At 52.2% G+C, this 19,031-nt stretch overlaps 1 protein-coding gene and 1 pseudogene across 4 annotated transcripts; one reads left to right on the forward strand and one right to left on the reverse strand.

Moving 5' to 3' along the window:
- The first annotated feature begins 6 nt into the window (after positions 1 to 6).
- DECR2 (2,4-dienoyl-CoA reductase 2) lies at positions 7 to 18,330 on the forward strand. 4 transcript variants are annotated; one of them, XR_003005155.1, is made up of 10 exons: positions 11 to 356; positions 4,787 to 4,855; positions 5,944 to 5,995; positions 6,581 to 6,716; positions 8,213 to 8,337; positions 8,406 to 8,499; positions 8,646 to 8,750; positions 9,277 to 9,494; positions 10,051 to 10,201; positions 10,530 to 11,585. XR_003005155.1 is itself a non-coding variant. In XM_024759647.1 (9 exons), the coding sequence occupies exons 1-8, from the start codon at positions 277 to 279 to the stop codon at positions 9,492 to 9,494; spliced, it is 879 nt and encodes a 292-aa protein (XP_024615415.1). In that variant the 5' UTR covers positions 11 to 276; the 3' UTR covers positions 15,520 to 17,233. The 4 variants fall into 4 exon arrangements, 3 of the variants coding, with proteins under 3 accessions (XP_024615416.1, XP_024615415.1, XP_024615414.1); XM_024759647.1 differs by lacking the exons at positions 10,051 to 10,201; positions 10,530 to 11,585 and adding an exon at positions 15,520 to 17,233; XM_024759646.1 differs by lacking the exon at positions 10,051 to 10,201 and having other exon boundaries at positions 13 to 356.
- On the reverse strand, positions 6,721 to 7,292 carry LOC112409364 (small nuclear ribonucleoprotein Sm D2 pseudogene; annotated as a pseudogene).
- Positions 18,331 to 19,031: the final 701 nt, after the last annotated feature.

Below are 19,031 nucleotides of genomic sequence, written 5' to 3' on the forward strand. Positions count from 1 at the left end.
GACTCGGTTGTCCTGGGAAGAGGGAGGGCCGGGGTGGTTGGAGCGTCCTGGGAGGAGCGAGGGGACGCGGAGGCGGGGCTTCCTGGGAGGAGCGAGAGCACGCGGAGGCGGGGCGTCGCGAGAGGGGCGAGCGCCGGGTGGGCCGGGCCTCCTCTTCCCAGGCCAGCCAGAGAGGAGGGCGCGGGCACAGCGCCACCTGTCCCCGGAGGACGAGGTCGGAGTCCTGATCCCGGCGGTCCCGTGCTGTTCTAGCCTCCCAGGCCCGCACCGAGCGCCATGGCCCAGCCACCGCCTGACGTCAGCGAGGACGACTGTCTCCCGGAGTACCGCCACCTCTTCAGTCCGGACTTGCTTCGGTGAGGGCCGTGTCGGGGGCGCCCCAGGGAGCCGGGCAGGGGGCGGGGGCGCCTGCGGTGCGGGCTGAACGGGGAATGCGGTTTTACTGGGACGCGTGAGGACCCCATGCCTGGTTGCCAGACTGTCCGGAGGTCCAGGTGCCCCAGAGATGCAACTGCTGGTGTTCTGATCTTTGCATGGCTGTGAGCACGGTCTGTTTGTCCTGTGGGTGGTGGTGGGTGTTCATTAGCAATGCTCCGAAGTGGGGGTGAGTGTCAAAGGACACAACCAAGCCAAAGGTCAGGAGAGGGAAGGATTTATTATTGCCAGCAGCAAGTAAGGAGAACATTGGAGATTTTCCCCAAAGCGGAGTCTCCCCGCACAGCAAATTTGGGGAAGTTTTAAGCTAAAGGTGCATGCATATTCATGAAGGGTTTGGGCGGTTGAGAGACCAAGCTTTAATTGATTGAAGTCACAAGGGTCATCATCCCTGAGGTTCCAGTTGATCTGATGGTTGCGCACTTCAGGCTAATCTTTACCATGGAAACAACTGGGAGTCTTTAAACCTGATTTATTATCTTTGCTATTGTTACTTCTCTTGATGATGACAATCGTTAGTTTCTGTATTCTTTTTTTTTTAACTTGGATAGAGTTTGACCCCTACCCATTTTTAAAAAATTTTATTTTATTTATTTTTTTATACAGCAGGTTCTTATTAGTTACCTATTTTATACATATTAGTGTATATATGTCAATCCCGAACTCCCAATTCATCCCACCACCACGCCTCCCCGCCACTTTCCCCCCTTGGTGTCCATACGTTTGTTCTCTACGTCTGTGTCTCTATTTCTGCCCTGCAAACCGGTTCATCTGTACCATTTTTCTAGGTTCCACATATCTGTGTTAATATATGATATTTGTTTTTATCTTTCTGACTTACTTCACTCTGTATGGCAGTCTCTAGGTCCATCCACGTCTCTACAAATGACCCAACTTCGTTCCTTTTTATGGCTGAGTAATATTCCATTGCATATATGTACCACATCTTCTTTATCCATTCGTCTGTCGACGGGCATTTAGGTTGCTTCCATGACCTGGCTATTGTAAATAATGCTGCCATGAACATTGGGGTGCATGTGTTTTTTTGAATTATGGTTTTCTCTGCATATATGCCCAGTAGTGGGATTGCTGGGTCCTAGGGTAATTCTATTTTTTAAGGAACCTCCTTAAGTTTTAAGTTTTTTAAGGAACCTCCATACTGTTCTCCATAGTGGCTGTATCAATTTACATTCCCACCAACAGTGTAGGAGGGTTCCCTTTTCTCCCCACTCTCTCCAGCATTTGTTGTTTGCAGATTTTCTGATGATGCCCATTCTAACCGTGTGAGGTGATACCTCATTGTAGTTTTGATTTGCATTTCTCTAATAATTAGTGATGTTGAACAGCTTTTCATGTGCCTCTTGGCCATCTGTATGTCTTCTTTGGAGAAATGTCTATTTAGGTCTTCTGCCCATTATTTGATTGGGTTGTTTGTTTTTTTTAATATTGAGCTGCATGAGCTGTTTATATATTTTGGAGATTAATCCTTTGTTGCTTCATTTGCAAATATTTTCTCCCATTCTGAGGGTTGTCTTTGCATCTTGTCTGTAGTTTCCTTTGCTGTGCAAAAGCTTTTAAGTTTCATTAGGTCCCATTTGTTTATTTTTGTTTTTATTTCCATTACTCTAGGAGTTGCGTCAAAAAAGACCTTGCTGTGATTTATGGCAAAGAGTGTTCTTCCTATGTTTTCCTCTAAGAGTTTTATAGTGTCTGGTCTTACATTTAAGTCTTCAATCCGTTTTGAGTTTATTTTTGTGTATGGTGTTCGGGAGTGTTCTAATTTCATTCTTTTACATGTAGTTGTCCAGTTTTCCCAGCACCACTTATTGAAGAGACTATCTTTTCTCCATTATATATTCTTGCCTCCTTTGTCATAGATTAGTTGACCATAGGTGCATGGGTTTATCTCTGGGCTTTCTTCCTGTTCCACTGATCTGTATTTCTCTTTTTGTGCCAGTACCATATTGTCTTGATTACTGTAACTTTGTAGTATAGTCTGAAGTCAGGGAGTCTGATTCCTCCAGCTCTGTTTTTTTCCTTCAAGTATGCTTTGGCTATTCGGGGTCTTTTGTGTCTCTACACAAATTTTAAGATTTTTTGTTCTAGTTCTGTAAAAAATGCCACTGGTAGTTTGATAGGGATTGCATTGAATCTGTAGATTGCTTTGGGTAGTAGTCATTTTCACAATGTTGATTCTTCCAATCCAAGAACATGGTATACGTCTCCATCTGTTTGTGTGATCTTTGATTTCTTTCATCAGTGTCTTACAGTTTTCTGAGTACAGGTCTTTTACCTCCTTAGGTAGGTTTATTCCTAGGTATTTTATTCTTTTTGTTGCAACGGTAAATGGGATTGTTTCCTTAATTTCTCTTTCTGATCTTTCATTGTTAGTGTGTAGGAATGCAGAGATTTCTGTGCATTAATTTTGTATCCTGCAACTTTACCAAATTCATTGATTAGCTCTAGTAGTTTTCTGGTGGCATCTTTAGGATTCTCTATGTATATTATCATGTCATCTGCAGTGACAGTTTTACTTCTTCTTTTCCAATTTGTATTCCTTTTATTTCTTTTTCTTCTCTGATTGCAGTGGTTAGGACTTCCAAACTATGCTGAATAATAGTGGCGAGTATGGACATCCTTGTTTTTTTCCTGATCTTAGAGGAAGTGCTTTCAGGTTTTCACTATTGAGAATGATGTTGCTGTGGGTTTTTTCATACATGGCCTTTATTATGTTGAGGTAGGTTCCCTCTATGCCCACATTCTGGAGAGTTTTTGTCATAAATGCGTGTTGAATTTTGTCAGAAGCTTTTTCTGCATCTCTTGAGATGATCATATGGTTTTCATTCTTCAATTTGTTAATATGGTGTATCACATTGATTGATTTGCATATATTGAAGAATCCTTGCGTCCCTGGGATAAATCCCACTTGAAAGTGTAATCTGCTGTTTTTGGATGGAATGTCCTATAAATATCAATTAAATCTATCTGGTCTATTTTGTTATTTAAAGTTTGTGTTTTGTTATTAATTTTCTGTCTGGATGATCTGTCCATTGGTGTAAGTGAGGTGTTAAAGTCCCCCACTATTATTATTATTTTTTTAAATTTAATTAATTTATTTATTTTTGACTGTGTTGGGTCTTCGTTGCTGCATGCGGGCTTTCTCTAGTTGCAGTGAGCAGGGGTACTCTTTGTTGTGGTGTGCAGGCTTCTCATTGCAGTGGCTTCTCTTGTTGCAGAGCACAGGCTCTAGGTGCACAGGCTTCAGTAGTTGTGGTGCGTGGGCTCAGTAGTTGTGGCTCACGGGCTCTAGAGCACAGGCCCAGTAGTTGTGGTGCATGGGCTTAGTTGCTCCACAGTATGTGGGATCTTCCGGGCCAGGGCTTGAACCTGTGTCCCCTGCATTGGCAGGCGGATTCTTAACCACTGAACCACCAGGGAAGCCCAAAGTCCCCCACTATTATTGTGTTACTGTCGATTTTCTCTGTTATAGCTGTTAGCAGTTGGCTTATGTATTGAGGTGCTCCTATGTTGGGTGCATATCTATTTATAATTGTTATTTCTTCTTCCTGGATTGATCCCTTGATAGTTATGTAGTGTCCTTGGCTCTTGTAATATTCTTTATTTTAAAGTCTATTTTATCTGATATGAGTATTGCTACTCCAGCTTTCTTTTGATTTCCATTTGCATGGAATATCTTTTTCCATCCTCTCACTTTCAGTCTGTATGTGTCCCTAAGTCTGAAGTGGGTCTCTTGTAGACAGCATATATATGTGACCCCTACCTATTTTTATTTTAAAAAAATTTTTATTTATTTGGCAGCACTGGGTCTTAGTTGTGACATGTGGGATCTTCAGTTGTGGCATGCGGGATCTAGTTCCCTGACCAGGGATCAGGCCCCTGCATCAGGAGCACGGAGTCTTAACCACTGGACCGCCAGGGAAGTCCCAGTTTCTGTATTCTTTTGAGACCTGTTCGAGGACAAGACTGTGACCAGGCTTAGATCATAGAATGGCTTAGGCCAAACATCTTTCTCTTATGTCAAAAAAGCCATGCGTGTTTCTCTTTCTCCAGGAACCGTCTACTCTATCCACTTAGCAGGTGGCTGGAGGAAGGCTTGTATGTTTTGAAAACATTTCTCACTTAATTGATAACTTTCTGCATGGAGACTTTTATGCATAGAGACATTCTTCCCAAAGATTCAAAAAGCTGAGGAATGCAGGCTTTAAAAAGCAGCATTTCTCAAATTTGACAGAAGTGCCCAGTGCAGAGGGTCAATGTCCTTCAGGAGCACCTCCTCCCCACCCCCATTTAACAGGGGCCTCTTTAAAGAGCCTCTATTTTCTTCTCTCAGGGACAAGGTAGCCTTCATCACAGGCGGTGGCTCTGGAATTGGGTTCCGGATTGCTGAGATTTTCATGCGGTAAGCACTGCTCTGTGTGCTCTGTGCCCCATCTTGCTCCCCACCCCCTTGCATGGACCCCACTGGACCCTGGGATCTTGGGCAAAATGCCGGTGGGTGGTGGGAACCCCTCTAGCCCCAGGGCTATCAGAGAGCATCTGAAAGGGGTCAAGTGCTGTCCGGGGAGAGGCAAGACTACAGCCTCTCCTAGAGATTAGTCTAGACTGTTGGGCTCTGGCCTCAGCACCCCCATTTGTACAAAGCGGGAGGATCCAAAGGTTGAGGTAATTCTACTGCAGTGTCCCCCAGGGTCTTGCTGAGCCAGGGTCAGGGTGGGCCGAGTTGGACCCTGGCACCAAGCAGAGCACAGTGTCTCCTGGGACACAAGGTCTGTGGTCTCAGGCCCAGGTCAACAGTTTGTCACCCCCACCTAGGAGAGGCCTAGAGTTAGGCTGGGGTTAGGGGAGGTGAAGCTGGTTTCCTCCAGGACCCTGCTTTTCAGAGATGTCCCACTGGATGAGATTTTGGGACTCATCCATTCCAGGTGAATTTGTTTTCCGAGCTGGAAGCTTTGTTGCTTCTCTGAGCAAAGCGTGGCCAGCTGTGTTGTGATGTTCTGAGGATTCAGTGGAACTGGCTTAGCAGGTGGTAGCTGGTACTATTACTGAGTTTGAGGCTGGGTTTGTCGGGAGGTAAGGCAGGGGAGTTGCCCTGGCCCTGGAATGGGCTCTCTGTCCTTCACTCCAGCCTCCCGGGGAGACCCAGGTGGACCCAGCAGGACTCATGCAGAGTCTGGGCCCTGTGTCCAAGACTCACAGCTGCTCACATGGTGTTTGGGGCAAGGCCCACATCCCCACATGGCTGGCATACCTCATGCCAGAGAGACCCAGCCCAGAAACCAGTGGTGCCTGCCTGAGGTCCTGCCACAGTCACTCAGCCCCACAGAGGCCCCTGTGTCCTCTGCTAGATGTGCCTTTAGCCCTAGGCTGGTGTTTAAGCCTGAGAGACCCTTTGGGGAGGGGGACCTTTGCTTCAAGCGCCAGGCAGGAGCCCGGCTGGGCGTGTCCCTTGCACCTTGCTGCCCTCACGCCTGCCCTCTGGCTTTGCAGGCACGGCTGCCACACAGTCATCGCCAGCAGAAGTCTTCCCAGAGTGTCGATGGTAAGGGGTCTCTCCTGTGCCCACATGTCCATGGGTAGCTTTGGGGGCTGGGAGCCTGGGCCTGGAGGGTCCTGAGATCCAGAGGATGATTACACCAAAACCTGCCCCTCTTCCAAATACAGAGCTTCCATGGAAGTGGCCCGCAGGGACATCCTTATCTTTTTAAAGAATCTACTTATTGGGTCCTGTGTGGGAACCCTTATGTTGGGTGGTACTGTGGCCCCAAGACAGATATCTGGGCTCACCAGGGTCATGAGGGTGGAGAGTCTCTCCACTGCCATGGCTGGTCTCGGGGCAGGGACTGGACATCAGCTGGAGCTGCCGTTGACCTGTGACTAGTGACCAGGGGCCTGGAGGGTGATGAAAGGGGAGAGGGTGCAGGCTGTCTTAGCAGCGTCCACCAGGGGTCATGGCCCTAGGGAGTGGCCCCTTGCCAGCTGTGTCTCTGCAGAGTGGGTTTCAGCAGCAGAGCCCGGCTTCCTGGCAGAACCTGGCTCATCATCCTTATCAGATTCTGAAGGGCTGTTCCTCCAGGCTGAGGCCACCGGCCTGCTGCCCACCTCTCTCTTCCTGTCCGGCTTCTAGGCTGCCAGAAAGCTGGCTGCTGCCACTGGCCAGAAGTGCCTCCCTTTATCTCTGGACGTCCGAGCTCCCCTGGCCATCGTGGCAGCCGTGGAGCAGGCTCTGAAGGAGTTCGGGAAGATCGACATTCTCATTAACTGTGAGTCACTGTTGAGCGAGGCCAGGGGGCTTCCATTTTTTTTTTTTTTAGAAAAATCACAGTACTTTATTATTCCCAGCGCAAAGGGCAGGTCTTTGAAAAACGAGGGGGCAAGTTCTGACTGCGGGGAGGAGGCCTCTTCTTGCTGGCTATGCATGAGCGAGTTCCACAGGACCACAATGACCGAGTCCCCACACAGGACCATCTTGGAGATGTAGTGGTGCTTGTTGACTGGCTTGGACTTCTTGCTCCTGCCATTCTTGGGGACCTCGGTCCACACCTCCTTCACTTTCTCCAGCACCATGTTGCGGTGCCTATCAAAGGCCTTCACACGGCCCAGGAGCTTCTTGTTATGGCAATTGATGAGCACTTGGGTGTTGTTCTTGACCGACTGTGTGAGCACGGGGAGTGGACCCATGTTAAATTCTTCCTCCTCCCGCTTCTGCAGCTCCTCTGGGGTCATCTCACCCTTGGACTTGTTGAGGAGGCACATGGTGGCAGTGGTGGTAGCCGTGCTCTCAAGTCACTAATGTCTCCTCCACGTTGCTTCGGCGTCTGGCCTGGGGGCTTCTGACAGGTCAGCAATACCAGATCTCCCTGTTTGGAGGCCCCAGGACTGTCCTGGCTCCAGGCCACTGTCTCAGCCCAGCTCAGCTCCTTCCGGGTCAGTGCAGCTGTGGCTCAAGAGGATGCCCTGTGAACTAGGCTGAATCATAGAGTAGGACCACTCTTGTGTCCTGAAATTCCCCCTTAAAGAAAAAGGACTACACGTTATTGTTTTAGTATAGTTTTAGATTCGCAGACTAATTGAGCAGATAGTACAGAGAACTCCACATACTATGAACACCTTGCATTTGTTACAACCGGGGAACCGATATTGATACATACGGTTAACTATAGTCCCTATTTTACATTCAGGTTCATTTTTGCTGAAATTTCCTTTAAAAACATCCTGTGTCTTATTTTCCTGCCACTAACAAAGTCATAAGCTGGGCAGCTTAAAACAACAGAAATATATTCTCTCACAGTCTGGAGGCCAGAAGTCTGAAAACAAGGCTCGGCGGAGCTTCTGTCCCAGGCCCTGCCCTCAGCTCCTGGAGTTGCTGCCTGGTCAGCCTTGGCTCTGGGCTGCACCCCTCCAGCCTCTGCCTCCTTCACACTGCCATCCCCTGTGCACGTCTGTGTCCCCTTCTTTTTAAGGATGCCAATCCTTGGGCTTAGGCCACCCTAATTCAGTATGATCTACTCTTACCTTGATGACATCTGCAAAGACCATCTTTTCAAATAAGGTCACGTTCACAGGCACCAGGGGTTGGGACTTCAGAGAATTTTTTTTAGGGACACAATCCAACCCATAAAACCCATCCTGCCCGTCATTCAGGAGCTTGTCCAAGTGCTCAGGTTTCCTTCCCTGGCGAACCTGGGCCACCCCGAGGGTCCAGATGCTTCAACTGCCCGGGGCTCCAGCACCATCCACTCTCTCCTTCCACTGGCAGGTGCAGCCGGGAACTTCCTGTGCCCTGCCAGTGCCTTGTCCTCCAACGCCTTCAAGACCGTGATAGACATCGACACCTTGGGCACCTTCAACGTGTCTCGCGTACTCTACGAGAAGTTCTTCCATGTGAGTGTCCCGCAGCCAGGGCCTCCCTGCTTCTGGCCACTGCTCACTGCCCCTCTCGTGTGTTGCAGGGCCATGGAGGGGTGATCGTGAACATCACTGCAACCCTGGGTACCCGCGGGCAGGTGCTCCAAGTGCATGCAGGCTCTGCCAAGGCGGCCGTGGGTACGGGCGCCCCCTCTGGTCTGCCCACGTGGGTTCCTCCCCATCCCTGTCCCCGGAGGCCGGCAGTGTCCCCCCACCCCCACCTGGGCCTCCCTAAAGGCAGAGCAGCCCTGCTTCTACCTCATGCCTGCCGGCCTCCCATGCAGATGCGATGACACGGCACCTGGCTGTGGAGTGGGGCCCCCAGAACATCCGCGTCAACAGCCTTGCCCCTGGCCCCATCAGCGGCACAGAGGGCTTCCGGCGGCTGGGTAAGGCTCCCGGGGAGCCCAGGCCCCCCAGCGGGTGCTCCCCTAAGCACAGGCACCCCCGCCCCCTCCACCGTGCCTCCGAGGGCTCCCCTCCACCGTGCCTCCGAGGGCTCCCCTCCCACCTGGCTGGGACAGGCCTGGGATCAGTGCCAAATCCTCATGGCTTCCCAGGGTGGGCAAAGAGTCCGTCTCCAGGCTGGGGACAGTTCGCACAGCCCTGCAATGGACTAAGGGTCAGCTGGACTTGGGCAGCTGCCCCCTAGAGCTAGAGGCCAGGGGCTGCTGGCCTTGACGTGTGAGCCGGACACAAAGTGGGCCTCCAGAGCCTTGGCAGGGTGAGCAGAGAAAGGCCCTGTGCTGGTTCTGTAGTGGTGTTACTGTACCTGGCCTGTTCCTGCTCCCCCAGGATGATGCTAACGATGCCCCCAACATTCCCGGGTGTGGTTCAGGGAAAGCTGGGCAGGGGAGGGTGGAGGGCCCCGGCGTCCTGGGGCCCACAGGGGCTGAGCCTCCCACTGCTTCCCAGGTGGCCCACAGGCCAGCATGAGGGCAAAGGTCCTGGCAAGCCCCCTGCAGAGGCTGGGGAACAAGACGGAGATCGCCCACAGCGCCCTCTTCCTGGCCAGCCCTTTGGCATCCTATGTGACGGGGGCCCTGCTGGTGGTTGATGGTGGGGCCTGGCTGACATTCCCTAATGACATCCAGTCACTGGCGGACTTCTCATCCTTCTCTGCTAAGCTCTAGGTGATGTGCCACTCCCACCTTCAGGGGTCACCTGTGTCCTTGGCCCCCTCCCCAAAATACCCACCTAGTGGACTGATGGTCACTGTGCTGGGCCTGATGCCTTTCTCCTCAGTCTCTTACGTGTATTTCTAGATGTATTCTCAGGCACTGTTGGGTTCCCCTGCTCCACACGTAGGGCAAGGCTCGAGCCTTCCAGGGCAGATGGGTGGTGCTGGGAGGGGCCAGCCCCACGGAGCTGCACCGCAGACCTTGGGGCCTCCCTGAAAACCAGAACCTGTATGGTTTGCCTGAAGAGGCTGGGAACCCTGTCTCTCTTTGGGAGCTCCCCTGGGTGACCCTCTCTGGGGGCCTGAGGGCTTGCTGGGCCCATGGGGGTGGGGGAAGGTGCCACTGCTCTCTGCTTCCCCTCCTCCTCCACCAGTCCCAGGGGTATGGCCAGCCCTTGAGACCTGCTCATCCTAGTCCTCTGAGCAGCAGCTTCCTTTGAGGATGGCTGAGGAGATGTAACCGCCCTGGTTGGGACCTGGCCTCTAAGCCTCCTGGGTCCCCATCGCAGGGTGGTGGCAGGAACGTTCTAGGACTTTGGCTGGCTCCTGTCCTGTCCTGGGGGCGGGAGTGCTGGAGGGACACCCAGGAGCTCACAGCGTTCAGTCACACCATGAAGCTGCAGTTGGCGTGGGCTTCTGTGGAGAACCCCAGTCTCAGAGGTGGGCTTGTTTGTAGGACAGGAGCTGCTGATTGGCCATCTGTGGTTTGGTGGCCGGCAGACACGTTCTCAGTGCCCGGGGCATGCGGGTGACCAGGCGGCGGGAGGGTGTGGGTGCTGGGCAGGCCCCCCGGTCGCTGGGGTGAGGAGTACTGATGGAGGGCTGGGAGGGGGCAGAGGGGGCCACTGTATCCACCTCCAGGAGACGCACACGGCCTGGTGGCCTGCTGCCCGCCCCAGCCTGGCCACTCACACCCCCAGGGCTGTGCAGGAGGTGGGTGCCCCTCAGTGCTCTCCAGTGACCTTGTGTCTGCTGGCATTTCTGACAGGCAGGGGACAGTGTGCTGCAGAGGAGCTGGTCCACACCTGCTCTCGGATCCCTGCGACCTGCCTCCCGCCTGCCCAGCCTGAGCGCCAAACCTGACAATTCCAACAAGAGTGTCTGAAGCAGAGACTGGCCTTTCCTCTAGGAACCGTGCTGCATCCACATTCCCTCCCCATGGCCCTGTCTCCCATGCTTGGGGGGCAGGGACTAGGCAGTGTGGCTGGCCTGCTGACCTGCTCACACACGCCGGGGAGGTCTGGGTTCCAGCGCTTCGAGAGTGTTGAGGCCAGGACGCAGGGGTGTCCCCCTTGCACAACCCAGGGTCAGGGCTGTCCCGCCACCCCAGCCCCTGCCTAGGCTGGCCTCCTTTCCCCTCCTGCCTGCATCCAGTGGGTGTCCTGAGGTGGCTCCCATGGCCTGGGTGGAGAGAAGGGGGCATTTCAGGCTATCTTCTCTTCCTTGCTCTCCCGCTTTGAGACCTTTGCTTGGCAAAGAGATGCCAAACTAGGGAGGCTGGAGAAGCGTGTTTAAGCCTCTCCACAAGATCTGTGTCCTGGGTCCTATCCCCGGGGGTGTAGGCTGCAGAAGGGACCTCTGCCGGCCTCCAGTGACACGGGCAGGGTTGCTCCCCACCTGCCCTGGAGTCTGTCCTTTGCTGGGACATCCCCAGAGGACTTAGTCCTTGGTCATTTAGGGGCTCACTTTCTAGGTCCTCCAGGTGGCCTGTCCCCATTGTCACCAGCACCCTCCCTCAGGCCCAGGGGGTGGGGGATCTCTGGACCCTCAATTCTTCCCCAATGACCACTCTTTGACACACACCCAGGCCAGGACCTAAGGGGGCCACTTGGATCCTGGGCTTGTTTTCTGTGCTGTTTGTTACAAACTTCAAGGTGCTCAAAGCTGTTGGTCTGCCCTCGGCTGGACATGCGGCTTGGGTGCCCCCTTCCTCCCTGCCTCCCACCCTGCCCCCATCTGTACCGTCCATTTGCATAAGCATGGGTCCTAGAGTTTTGCCAGCAAATGCATTTACTTAAAAAATAATCATTTTCCTGTGAAAATATCTATTCATTGGACTTCACAAATGTTTTTAGAAGGAGGAGGAGGGCACCTGAACAGAATCACTGGTGATCTGGGCGTTTAGTGGTGTGTCTACTTCCTGTCTTTTTCCTGTGAAGAGTTTAGAAAACACTTTTTACCTAATGCGTGAAGCCCTGGTCCTGAGGCAGGGGGAGCCCACCCTGAGGCGAGGGGAGGCTGTCTGCTCCCCTGGTGGGAGGGGTGTCCTCCACAGCTGGTCCTGGAGGGGGGCGGGGGGCGCTGCCTGCCCTGCAAGCTCCTGGTGCTGCCACTAGAGTCCTGAACTTGAGCCCTCTGCCCCAGATATCCACACCCACCTGAGTTCCTTCCCGCCTTCATGGGTGCAGGGGCATGGCAGGGAGGCCACCGGGCAGAAGGAGCTCCGCTTGCCATTTAAACAGAGACCAAGGTGTGGTGGCATCAAGTCTACCACCAAGGCAGGCAGATGGGCACTTGTGATGCCACGGGAGGAGGAAAGAACCATGAAGGCAGTTCCTGGGGAGCTGCAACCGTAGACCCCACGTGCCAGAGAGCTGAGGCCTGCCGTCCCTGGAGGAGACAGAGAAGGCCCTGGGGAGGGTGTCCCGCCAGCCACATTCAAAGGCCTGGGACTCAACAGCAGCGTAGCTCCAGGAGGACAGAAGAGAATGAAAGGAGTGAGCCTTTTATTACTGTTAGTCAGGATTCTCCAGGAAACAGAGCCAGTAGGATATATATAGATCTGCAGGAGGAGATTTATTATAGGGACTGGCTCATGTGACTGTGGGGGCTGAGAAGTCCCATGATCTGCCAACTGCAAGCTGGAGACCCGGCAAAGCAGATGGCGTGATTCAGTCTGAGCCCGAAGGCCCAAGAACCAGGGGCTCCAACAGCCAAGGGCACCGGAAGGTGGATGTCCCCGCTCAAGCAGAGAGCGAGGGAACTTGCCCTTTCTCAGCCCACATTGATGAAGTCAGGTCTTCCATCTACTGAATCAAATGCTAATCTCTGAGAAATACCCAGAGATACTGATTTACCAGCTATCTGGGCACACATTAGCTCCGTAAAGTTGACACAGTTAAACATCACAGTTGCACACACCATGAGGTCCGTGCCCATGCTCATCGTCTGCATGTGGTGGTCAGTTTGGCTGTAAGGAATCTGCCTCGCTGTTTGGCTTAGTCCACCAGCCCCGGCTGTCATCCTGCAGGTCCAGGACACCTGCTGGGGGCTTGTGGGTCATGGGCACACCTGGCGCGTGTCACTTGCCAGGTGGGCTCTGGGACGGGCTGGCAAGGAGGGCCAGGTGCACGTGGTGAGGGGGTTAACACCGGCCCCAGCAGTGGCACTCGGACTTGGTGGCAGTTGGCAGAAAACTAGGTTGTCCCCTTCCACATTAACAATCTCTACAATTCCCTTAGAAAATGCCAGGTTCTCTGAAAGGAAGGATCATCTTTTATGTGTGAACCTCAGCTGTGGAAGCTGATTTACAGACCCTGCCCACTCCGAGTCCCCCTTCCATGGCATGAGGATGCCTCACGTCTTTTCAGAACTACACATAAAAACATCATGGGCTGGCTTCTCTGGTGGCACAGTGGTTAAGAATCCACCTGCCAATGCCAGGGACATGGGTTCGAGCCCTGGCCTGGGAAGATCCCACATGCTGCGGAGCAACTAAGCCCGTGCGCCATAACTACTGAGCCTGTGCTCTAGAGCCCGCGAGCTACAACTACTGAGCCCGCGTGTCACAACTACTGAAGCCTGTGCGCCTAGAGCCTGTGTTCTGCAACGAGAAGCCACAACGAGAAGCCCGCACACCGCAACGAAGAGTAGCCCCTGCTCTCTGCAACTAGAGAAAGCCCGTGTGCAGAAATGAAGACCCAACACAGCCAAAACAAAAACAAAACAAAACAAATAATTAAAAAAATAAACAGGAAACATCATGGCTACAGCATAGGGCTGCCTACCACTGGGGTGCAGCCTTCCAGCCCCTGCTCCACGTTGTACATTTTTATTTTTATTTTATTTTATTTTTTTGGCTGTGTGTCTTCGTTTCTGTGCGAGCGGGGGACCACTCTTCATCGCTGTGTGCGGGCCTCTCACTATCACGGCCTCTCTTGTTGCGGAGCACAGGCTCCAGACGCGCAGACTCAGTAGTTGTGGCTCACGGGCCCAGTTGCTCCGCGGCATGTGGGATCTTCCCAGACCAGCGCTCGAACCCGTGTCCCCTGCATTGGCAGGCAGATTCTCAACCACTGCGCCACCAGGGAAGCCCTGTACAGTTTTTTGAATGAATATGTGAATGACCCCTGTGTGTTGTGAGCCACACAAGGTGTCCCCGAGGCGTCGCCATGATGCAGTGAACTTTAAAATTCACTTAACTAAACTGTTAACTTGGGGGAGTTTCTCTGCCGACTCCTGTTGCCATGGTAACTTGGTAAAACTCACTGGCTTGCCTGTGCTTTGTCTGCGGTCACCGTGGAAAGGGCTGGAGGTCATGCTGCTTTGTTTCTTGGTCCCTTGGTTGGCATCCTCCACATGTAGGTCTCTGGTGGCCCCACGCACTGTGGGACCTGCCAGGGGTGGGCCACCCCGATGGAGGAGGAGACTTGGGAGGCTGAGGCTGACCTCGCCCGGACGTGGTCCACCCACCAGGTGCACATTGAGCCCTTTGCCTGGTGCCCTGGCTGGGGGCTGGCACAAGCACGACTGTCCCTCCGGAACTTCCTCTCGGCCATGCATGTGGGCTCACGGAGTGAAGCAGGGAGAGATGGTAAATCCCCAAGCACCTTGCCAGTTGGAGGCTCAGCAGATGTTCCCCTCTCCTCTGACCCTCACACTGCTTTGTCCTTCTCGTGTGGGTCAGACTGAGCCTGCCTTGCAGTGGTCACGCCCCCACCCTGGGCTGTGTATCCAGGCGGGGTCCTGCTCGCCCCTGGCTCTGCCCTGAGGCCCGATCATGCTGCAGCCGGGCAGCCGTGTCCTCTTGAGCAGGGCAGAGGGGCTCTCCGGGGTCAGGGCTTCCCAGGCCGGGTAGGGGGCTGGGCGTGGGCCCCTTGGGGCATTTCCCTCTGGGCACTTAGGCTGGTCTCTGCCGGATGCTGCGACAGATACAAAGAGGGGATGTGGGGGGAGATCCTGGGAAGTTCACAGGCTCCAGGGGTGGGATGCACTGGAGCTTGGGGACAAAGCTGGGGCCCAGGGCTCGGGGGTTCTTCCTTCTCCCACTTGACCTGCCCTGTGAACCTGCCCCTCCCCTCGCTGCCCTTCTGCTCTCTCTGCCCAGGTCCCAGCCGCCCTGTGTGCAAGCTGTAGCCCAGCCCCCTGAAAAGAGACGGCATTCCTTCTGTCAGACACACATCCCCGTTCTTGGGAAAGGTGCTCCCTTCGGGTCAGGGTCTGGCTCTTGCTCAATAAACCATGGCCAAGGGTTGACTGCATTATATGAACCTGGCAACTCCCACTGCTTCTAGAAAACGTGTGTGAGCAGGCATCCCATGTGGGTCCTGACTCACATCAAACACACTCACTAGAAACCAATGTGTAGACCAGCGTGCTGAGAATGTGTGTGTGCGTGTGTGCGTGTGTGTGTGTGAGATCGCATGAGTCTCAGGTCCCCTCTCTGGCAAAACCCGAGGGCCAGTGGGAGATGGCAGAGGCTCCCTGCTCACCTCTTGGGCCAGAGTTCTGCCCAACTCGGCTCTTCTGTCCTAGGGGCCGTGGGGGACCGGATCCTTCTTTGGACTTCCCTTTTCCTTGATTGTGCTAATCGGGCCCTTCAAGGGAACAGCCCCTCAGATGGGATTGCTGGATTTCATGTTTACCGCTGCATCCTGGTTCAGGTCTCTGGGATTAAACCCACATTACCCTGTCAGCAGACAGAGGTTTCTATAACTCTTTAGTCATTTATTTACTGATTATCTTGCATTATTTCCTAGGTGACACATGTTATTAGTATGGAGTTCCTTAACTCAACTCCCAGAGGATAACTTTATTTTCACATTTTGGAGTATTTGGGGGGCACCTCATCGCATCCCTACATCAGAGCATCTCAATGAGACAGCACCTGACAGGTGTCTGCTGAAGAAGGAATAAGGAATGTTAGGAATATGCAGAATTAACGTTTAACTTTTCCACCATCACATGTAATTTGGACAATTTTTACTCCATGGGAGGAGAATGGTGTGAATTATATCTTCACCTCTGGAAAATGTGACCCGAGGCTAAGAAAGGAAGTTCTGAATCTGCGTACAAACCTCGCCCCGCCTGGTGCTTGGCGCCCATCCCCCCGCCGTGGGCTGTGATTCTGGCTGCAGGGGAGGCGTGGGAGGTGTGGGATTTGGGCGCTGTGGGGACTGGAGATGCCTGTCCTCACAGGAAGATGGGACCAGGTGCCAGCAACTGCAGAGTGAAATGTTAAAATAAGAAAATCATCCAAACCTCGGCTGAGTCAGGAGGAATTAAATTGTGCCTTACAAACTCATGGTCTATTTTTACTCTAAGAAATGTACTTTACTAAACTTGAAGGTGAGAAAAAAATCCTTCCCCACGAATATCAGTAAACAGAAGTATGGACTGTGCTCTTGGCTTCAGGAGGCCACGGGGAGGGTACGTGTGATCTAGACCTAAAATTGACTCTGTTCTCAGTTTACCTACCCTACACAAAATGTATATGTAGTTTTAAAAATTTTTAAATTGAAAATATTTGGCCAGCAGTTTGTAGCTTGATTGAGGTATAACTGACATTCAGAAGAAGACTGCACATGAGTGACATCTACAGTTTGGTGAGTTCTGACATTTCTACATCCGTGAAACCATCACCACAATCAAGAGGATGAACATACCCATCGCCTGTAAAACGCCTCCTCCCGCCCCTTGGAAACCCCCTCATTTCTCCCTGCCCCTTCATCCCCAGGTGACCCAGCCAGGATGGCAGTTCAGGACTGGGAGGGGGAGGCCAGCCTCTTCTGGGTGGGAGGAGAAGGTGGGACAGGAGGTAGAGGTGCTGAGCCCTCAGCCAGGTCCAGAACCCCTTTCCTGGGGCGCCCAGTGGCAGGCTGTTTGGTGGCCTTGCTCCTCCCTTGCTCTGGCCCCATCACGGGCCTGTGGCAGGTCACTTCGTCCTCCAGAATAAAGCTCTGCCCCCTCCTGCTGTCCATCTCCAGGGCACATCCATGGCCTCCCTGGGGCACTAGGTCCACCACTGGCCAGCTGAAAGGCTTCCCCTTGACTGCGGGCTGGCTCCTCCTGGAGCTCTGGGTGGAGGGCTTGCTCCAAATGCAGATGTCCGGCCCAGCACAGCCCGTAGTGCTCGCTGAGAAGGGACCTGTCACAGAAGCATCTGTCCTGTCCCCATGGGAGGTGGGCTTCTTTAGACCCCCCGAGAACTGCTCCACAACTCCCTGGTCTGGGTTCCCAACATCACTCCACCTTGGACACAACTTACTTTCAATCTTCAAATGGCTGATAGGGATGGTCTCACAAATAGGTGGTGGAAGAAAAGATGGTTCTGGGAAACCGGCTCATTAAGTGAGAGAAACAAAAGTGGGTCCCTATTTTACACCACATTTTTAAAAAGTCCAGGGACTTCCCTGGTGGTGCAGTGGTTAAGAATCTGCTTGCCAGGGCAGGGGACATGGGTTCTAGCCCTGGTCCGGGAAGATTCCACATGCCGCAGAGCAACTATGCCCGTGTGCGCCACAACTTCTGAGCCTGCGCTCTAGAGCCTGCGAGCCACAACTACTGACCCCATGTGCCACAACTACTGAAGCCCGTGCACCTAGAGCCTATGCTCCACAACAAGAGAAGCCACCACAATGAGAAGCCCGCGCACAACAACAAAGAGTAGCCCCCGCTCACCACAACTAGAGAAAGCCCGTGCCAGCAATGAAGACCCAATGCAGCCAAAAAAAAAAAAATTCCAAATAGCTTAACGACATACTTGAGAAAGGAAAAGCTATAAATAGAGGTGGATATCTTTGAGACTTTGGGTACAGGATTTACTTACTGAATTTAAAAAGTGTTTAATTATGAAATCCTTAAAATATGTGGACAAGCCCGGACGCACATGTACTCACCTGCCAGGTTTACCAGATGTTGGTACTGTGTCCTGTTTATTCCCAGTCTGCCTGTTTTGGGAGGAAATAAATGTTACAGGTACAGCTACCTTTTACCACTTTCCTCCTCTGTCCCCCTCAATATAATTCCCACTTTCGTTTTGGTATTTTTACTACAAATGAAGGTGTTCGAAAACAATATATGTATTGAAACTTTGCAAAAATGGTATTACACAGTATCTGTTCTGTAACTTGCTTTCTCACACAGCTTGTTTTAGAAGTCTGCCCATGTGGTTGTGTGAGGATGTGATCCATTTGCTGAAACTGCTCAGTATTCCATCGCAACAGACTTCCCCTCAGCCAGCCAGCAAGCTCTTCACGGGACTATGGAAACCAGGGCTGCCTCAACACCCCTTTCCTTCCTCCTCTTGGACCTGAAGGTGGAGAAGCAGGAGTGCCAGGTTAAGGGGACACTGAGCTTCAGATGTATTAGTTCTGTGAATCCCCACAGTTGGTTGACCTCAGACTAAATTTCTACTGATTGATGTCAAATGCTATCCTTACTCATTCCCTTGATTATCAGTGTGGTTAAGCATCTTTTTATATGTTTATTGGCCAATTGAGTTTCTTCCTCTGGAACTGCTTATTTGTATTCACTGCTGATTTTTTTACTAGGTTGCTGTTCTTTTACTGTTTTTTGAGGAATTCTTGTGTATTCTGGAAATAAATCCATTGTCAGTTACATCTGTTTTAAATATCTCTTCCCAGTTGCTATGGACTGAATTGTGTCCCCCCAAATTCATATGTTGAAGCCCTAGCCCCCAAAGCAATGGTATTTGGAGATGGGGCCTTTTGGGAGATAATTACCATTAGATGAGTTCATGTAGATGACCTCCCATGATAGAATTGCTGCCTTATAAAAAGAGGAAGAGGGAGAGATGGCTCTCTTCACCATGCTAGGACACACCTAGAAGGAGACCCTCACCACAAGCTAGGAAGAGAGCTCTCAACAGGAAGGAATTTGCTGGTGTGAAAAGTAATGAAAGGAAACCTCACCAAAATGGAACCAGGGTGCCAGACGGGGGAGCTTTCATGTGCATACCACTCAACATCAGCACAGACCCCAACATGTCCCAGCAGGAAGGGATACTACTTTACTACCCAGCAGGAGGAAGAAACAATTTCTCTTCCACCAGCAACAGTCCAGCCAATAAAAGACTGTCACAACTCAGCCAATGAAAAGCCACTGCACCTAGAACTCCCAGTTTCCTCCAATGGGCTCTTTGTTTATGACAGCTCCTCTCAACTCCTCCTTCTCTCCTATAAAAGCATTTCCTTTCCTTTGCTGGACATAGTTGCATGTCTCCAATTACAACTCTTTGTGGCTTCTGAGT

The sequence above is a fragment of the Neophocaena asiaeorientalis genome, unplaced genomic scaffold (genome assembly GCF_003031525.2).
Source record: "Neophocaena asiaeorientalis asiaeorientalis breed wild unplaced genomic scaffold, Neophocaena_asiaeorientalis_V1.1 scaffold254, whole genome shotgun sequence".
Classification (NCBI taxonomy): Eukaryota; Metazoa; Chordata; class Mammalia; order Artiodactyla; family Phocoenidae; genus Neophocaena; species Neophocaena asiaeorientalis.

Coding starts and splice junctions, on each gene's coding strand:
- DECR2 (XM_024759647.1), top strand. CDS start 277: ATGGCCCAGCCACCGCCTGACGTCAGCGAGGACGACTGTCTCCCGGAG. Junction 357..4,786: donor TTCAGTCCGGACTTGCTTCG/GTGAGGGCCGTG, acceptor TTCTTCTCTCAG/GGACAAGGTAGCCTTCATCA. Junction 8,500..8,645: donor CTCTGCCAAGGCGGCCGTGG/GTACGGGCGCCC, acceptor CCTCCCATGCAG/ATGCGATGACACGGCACCTG.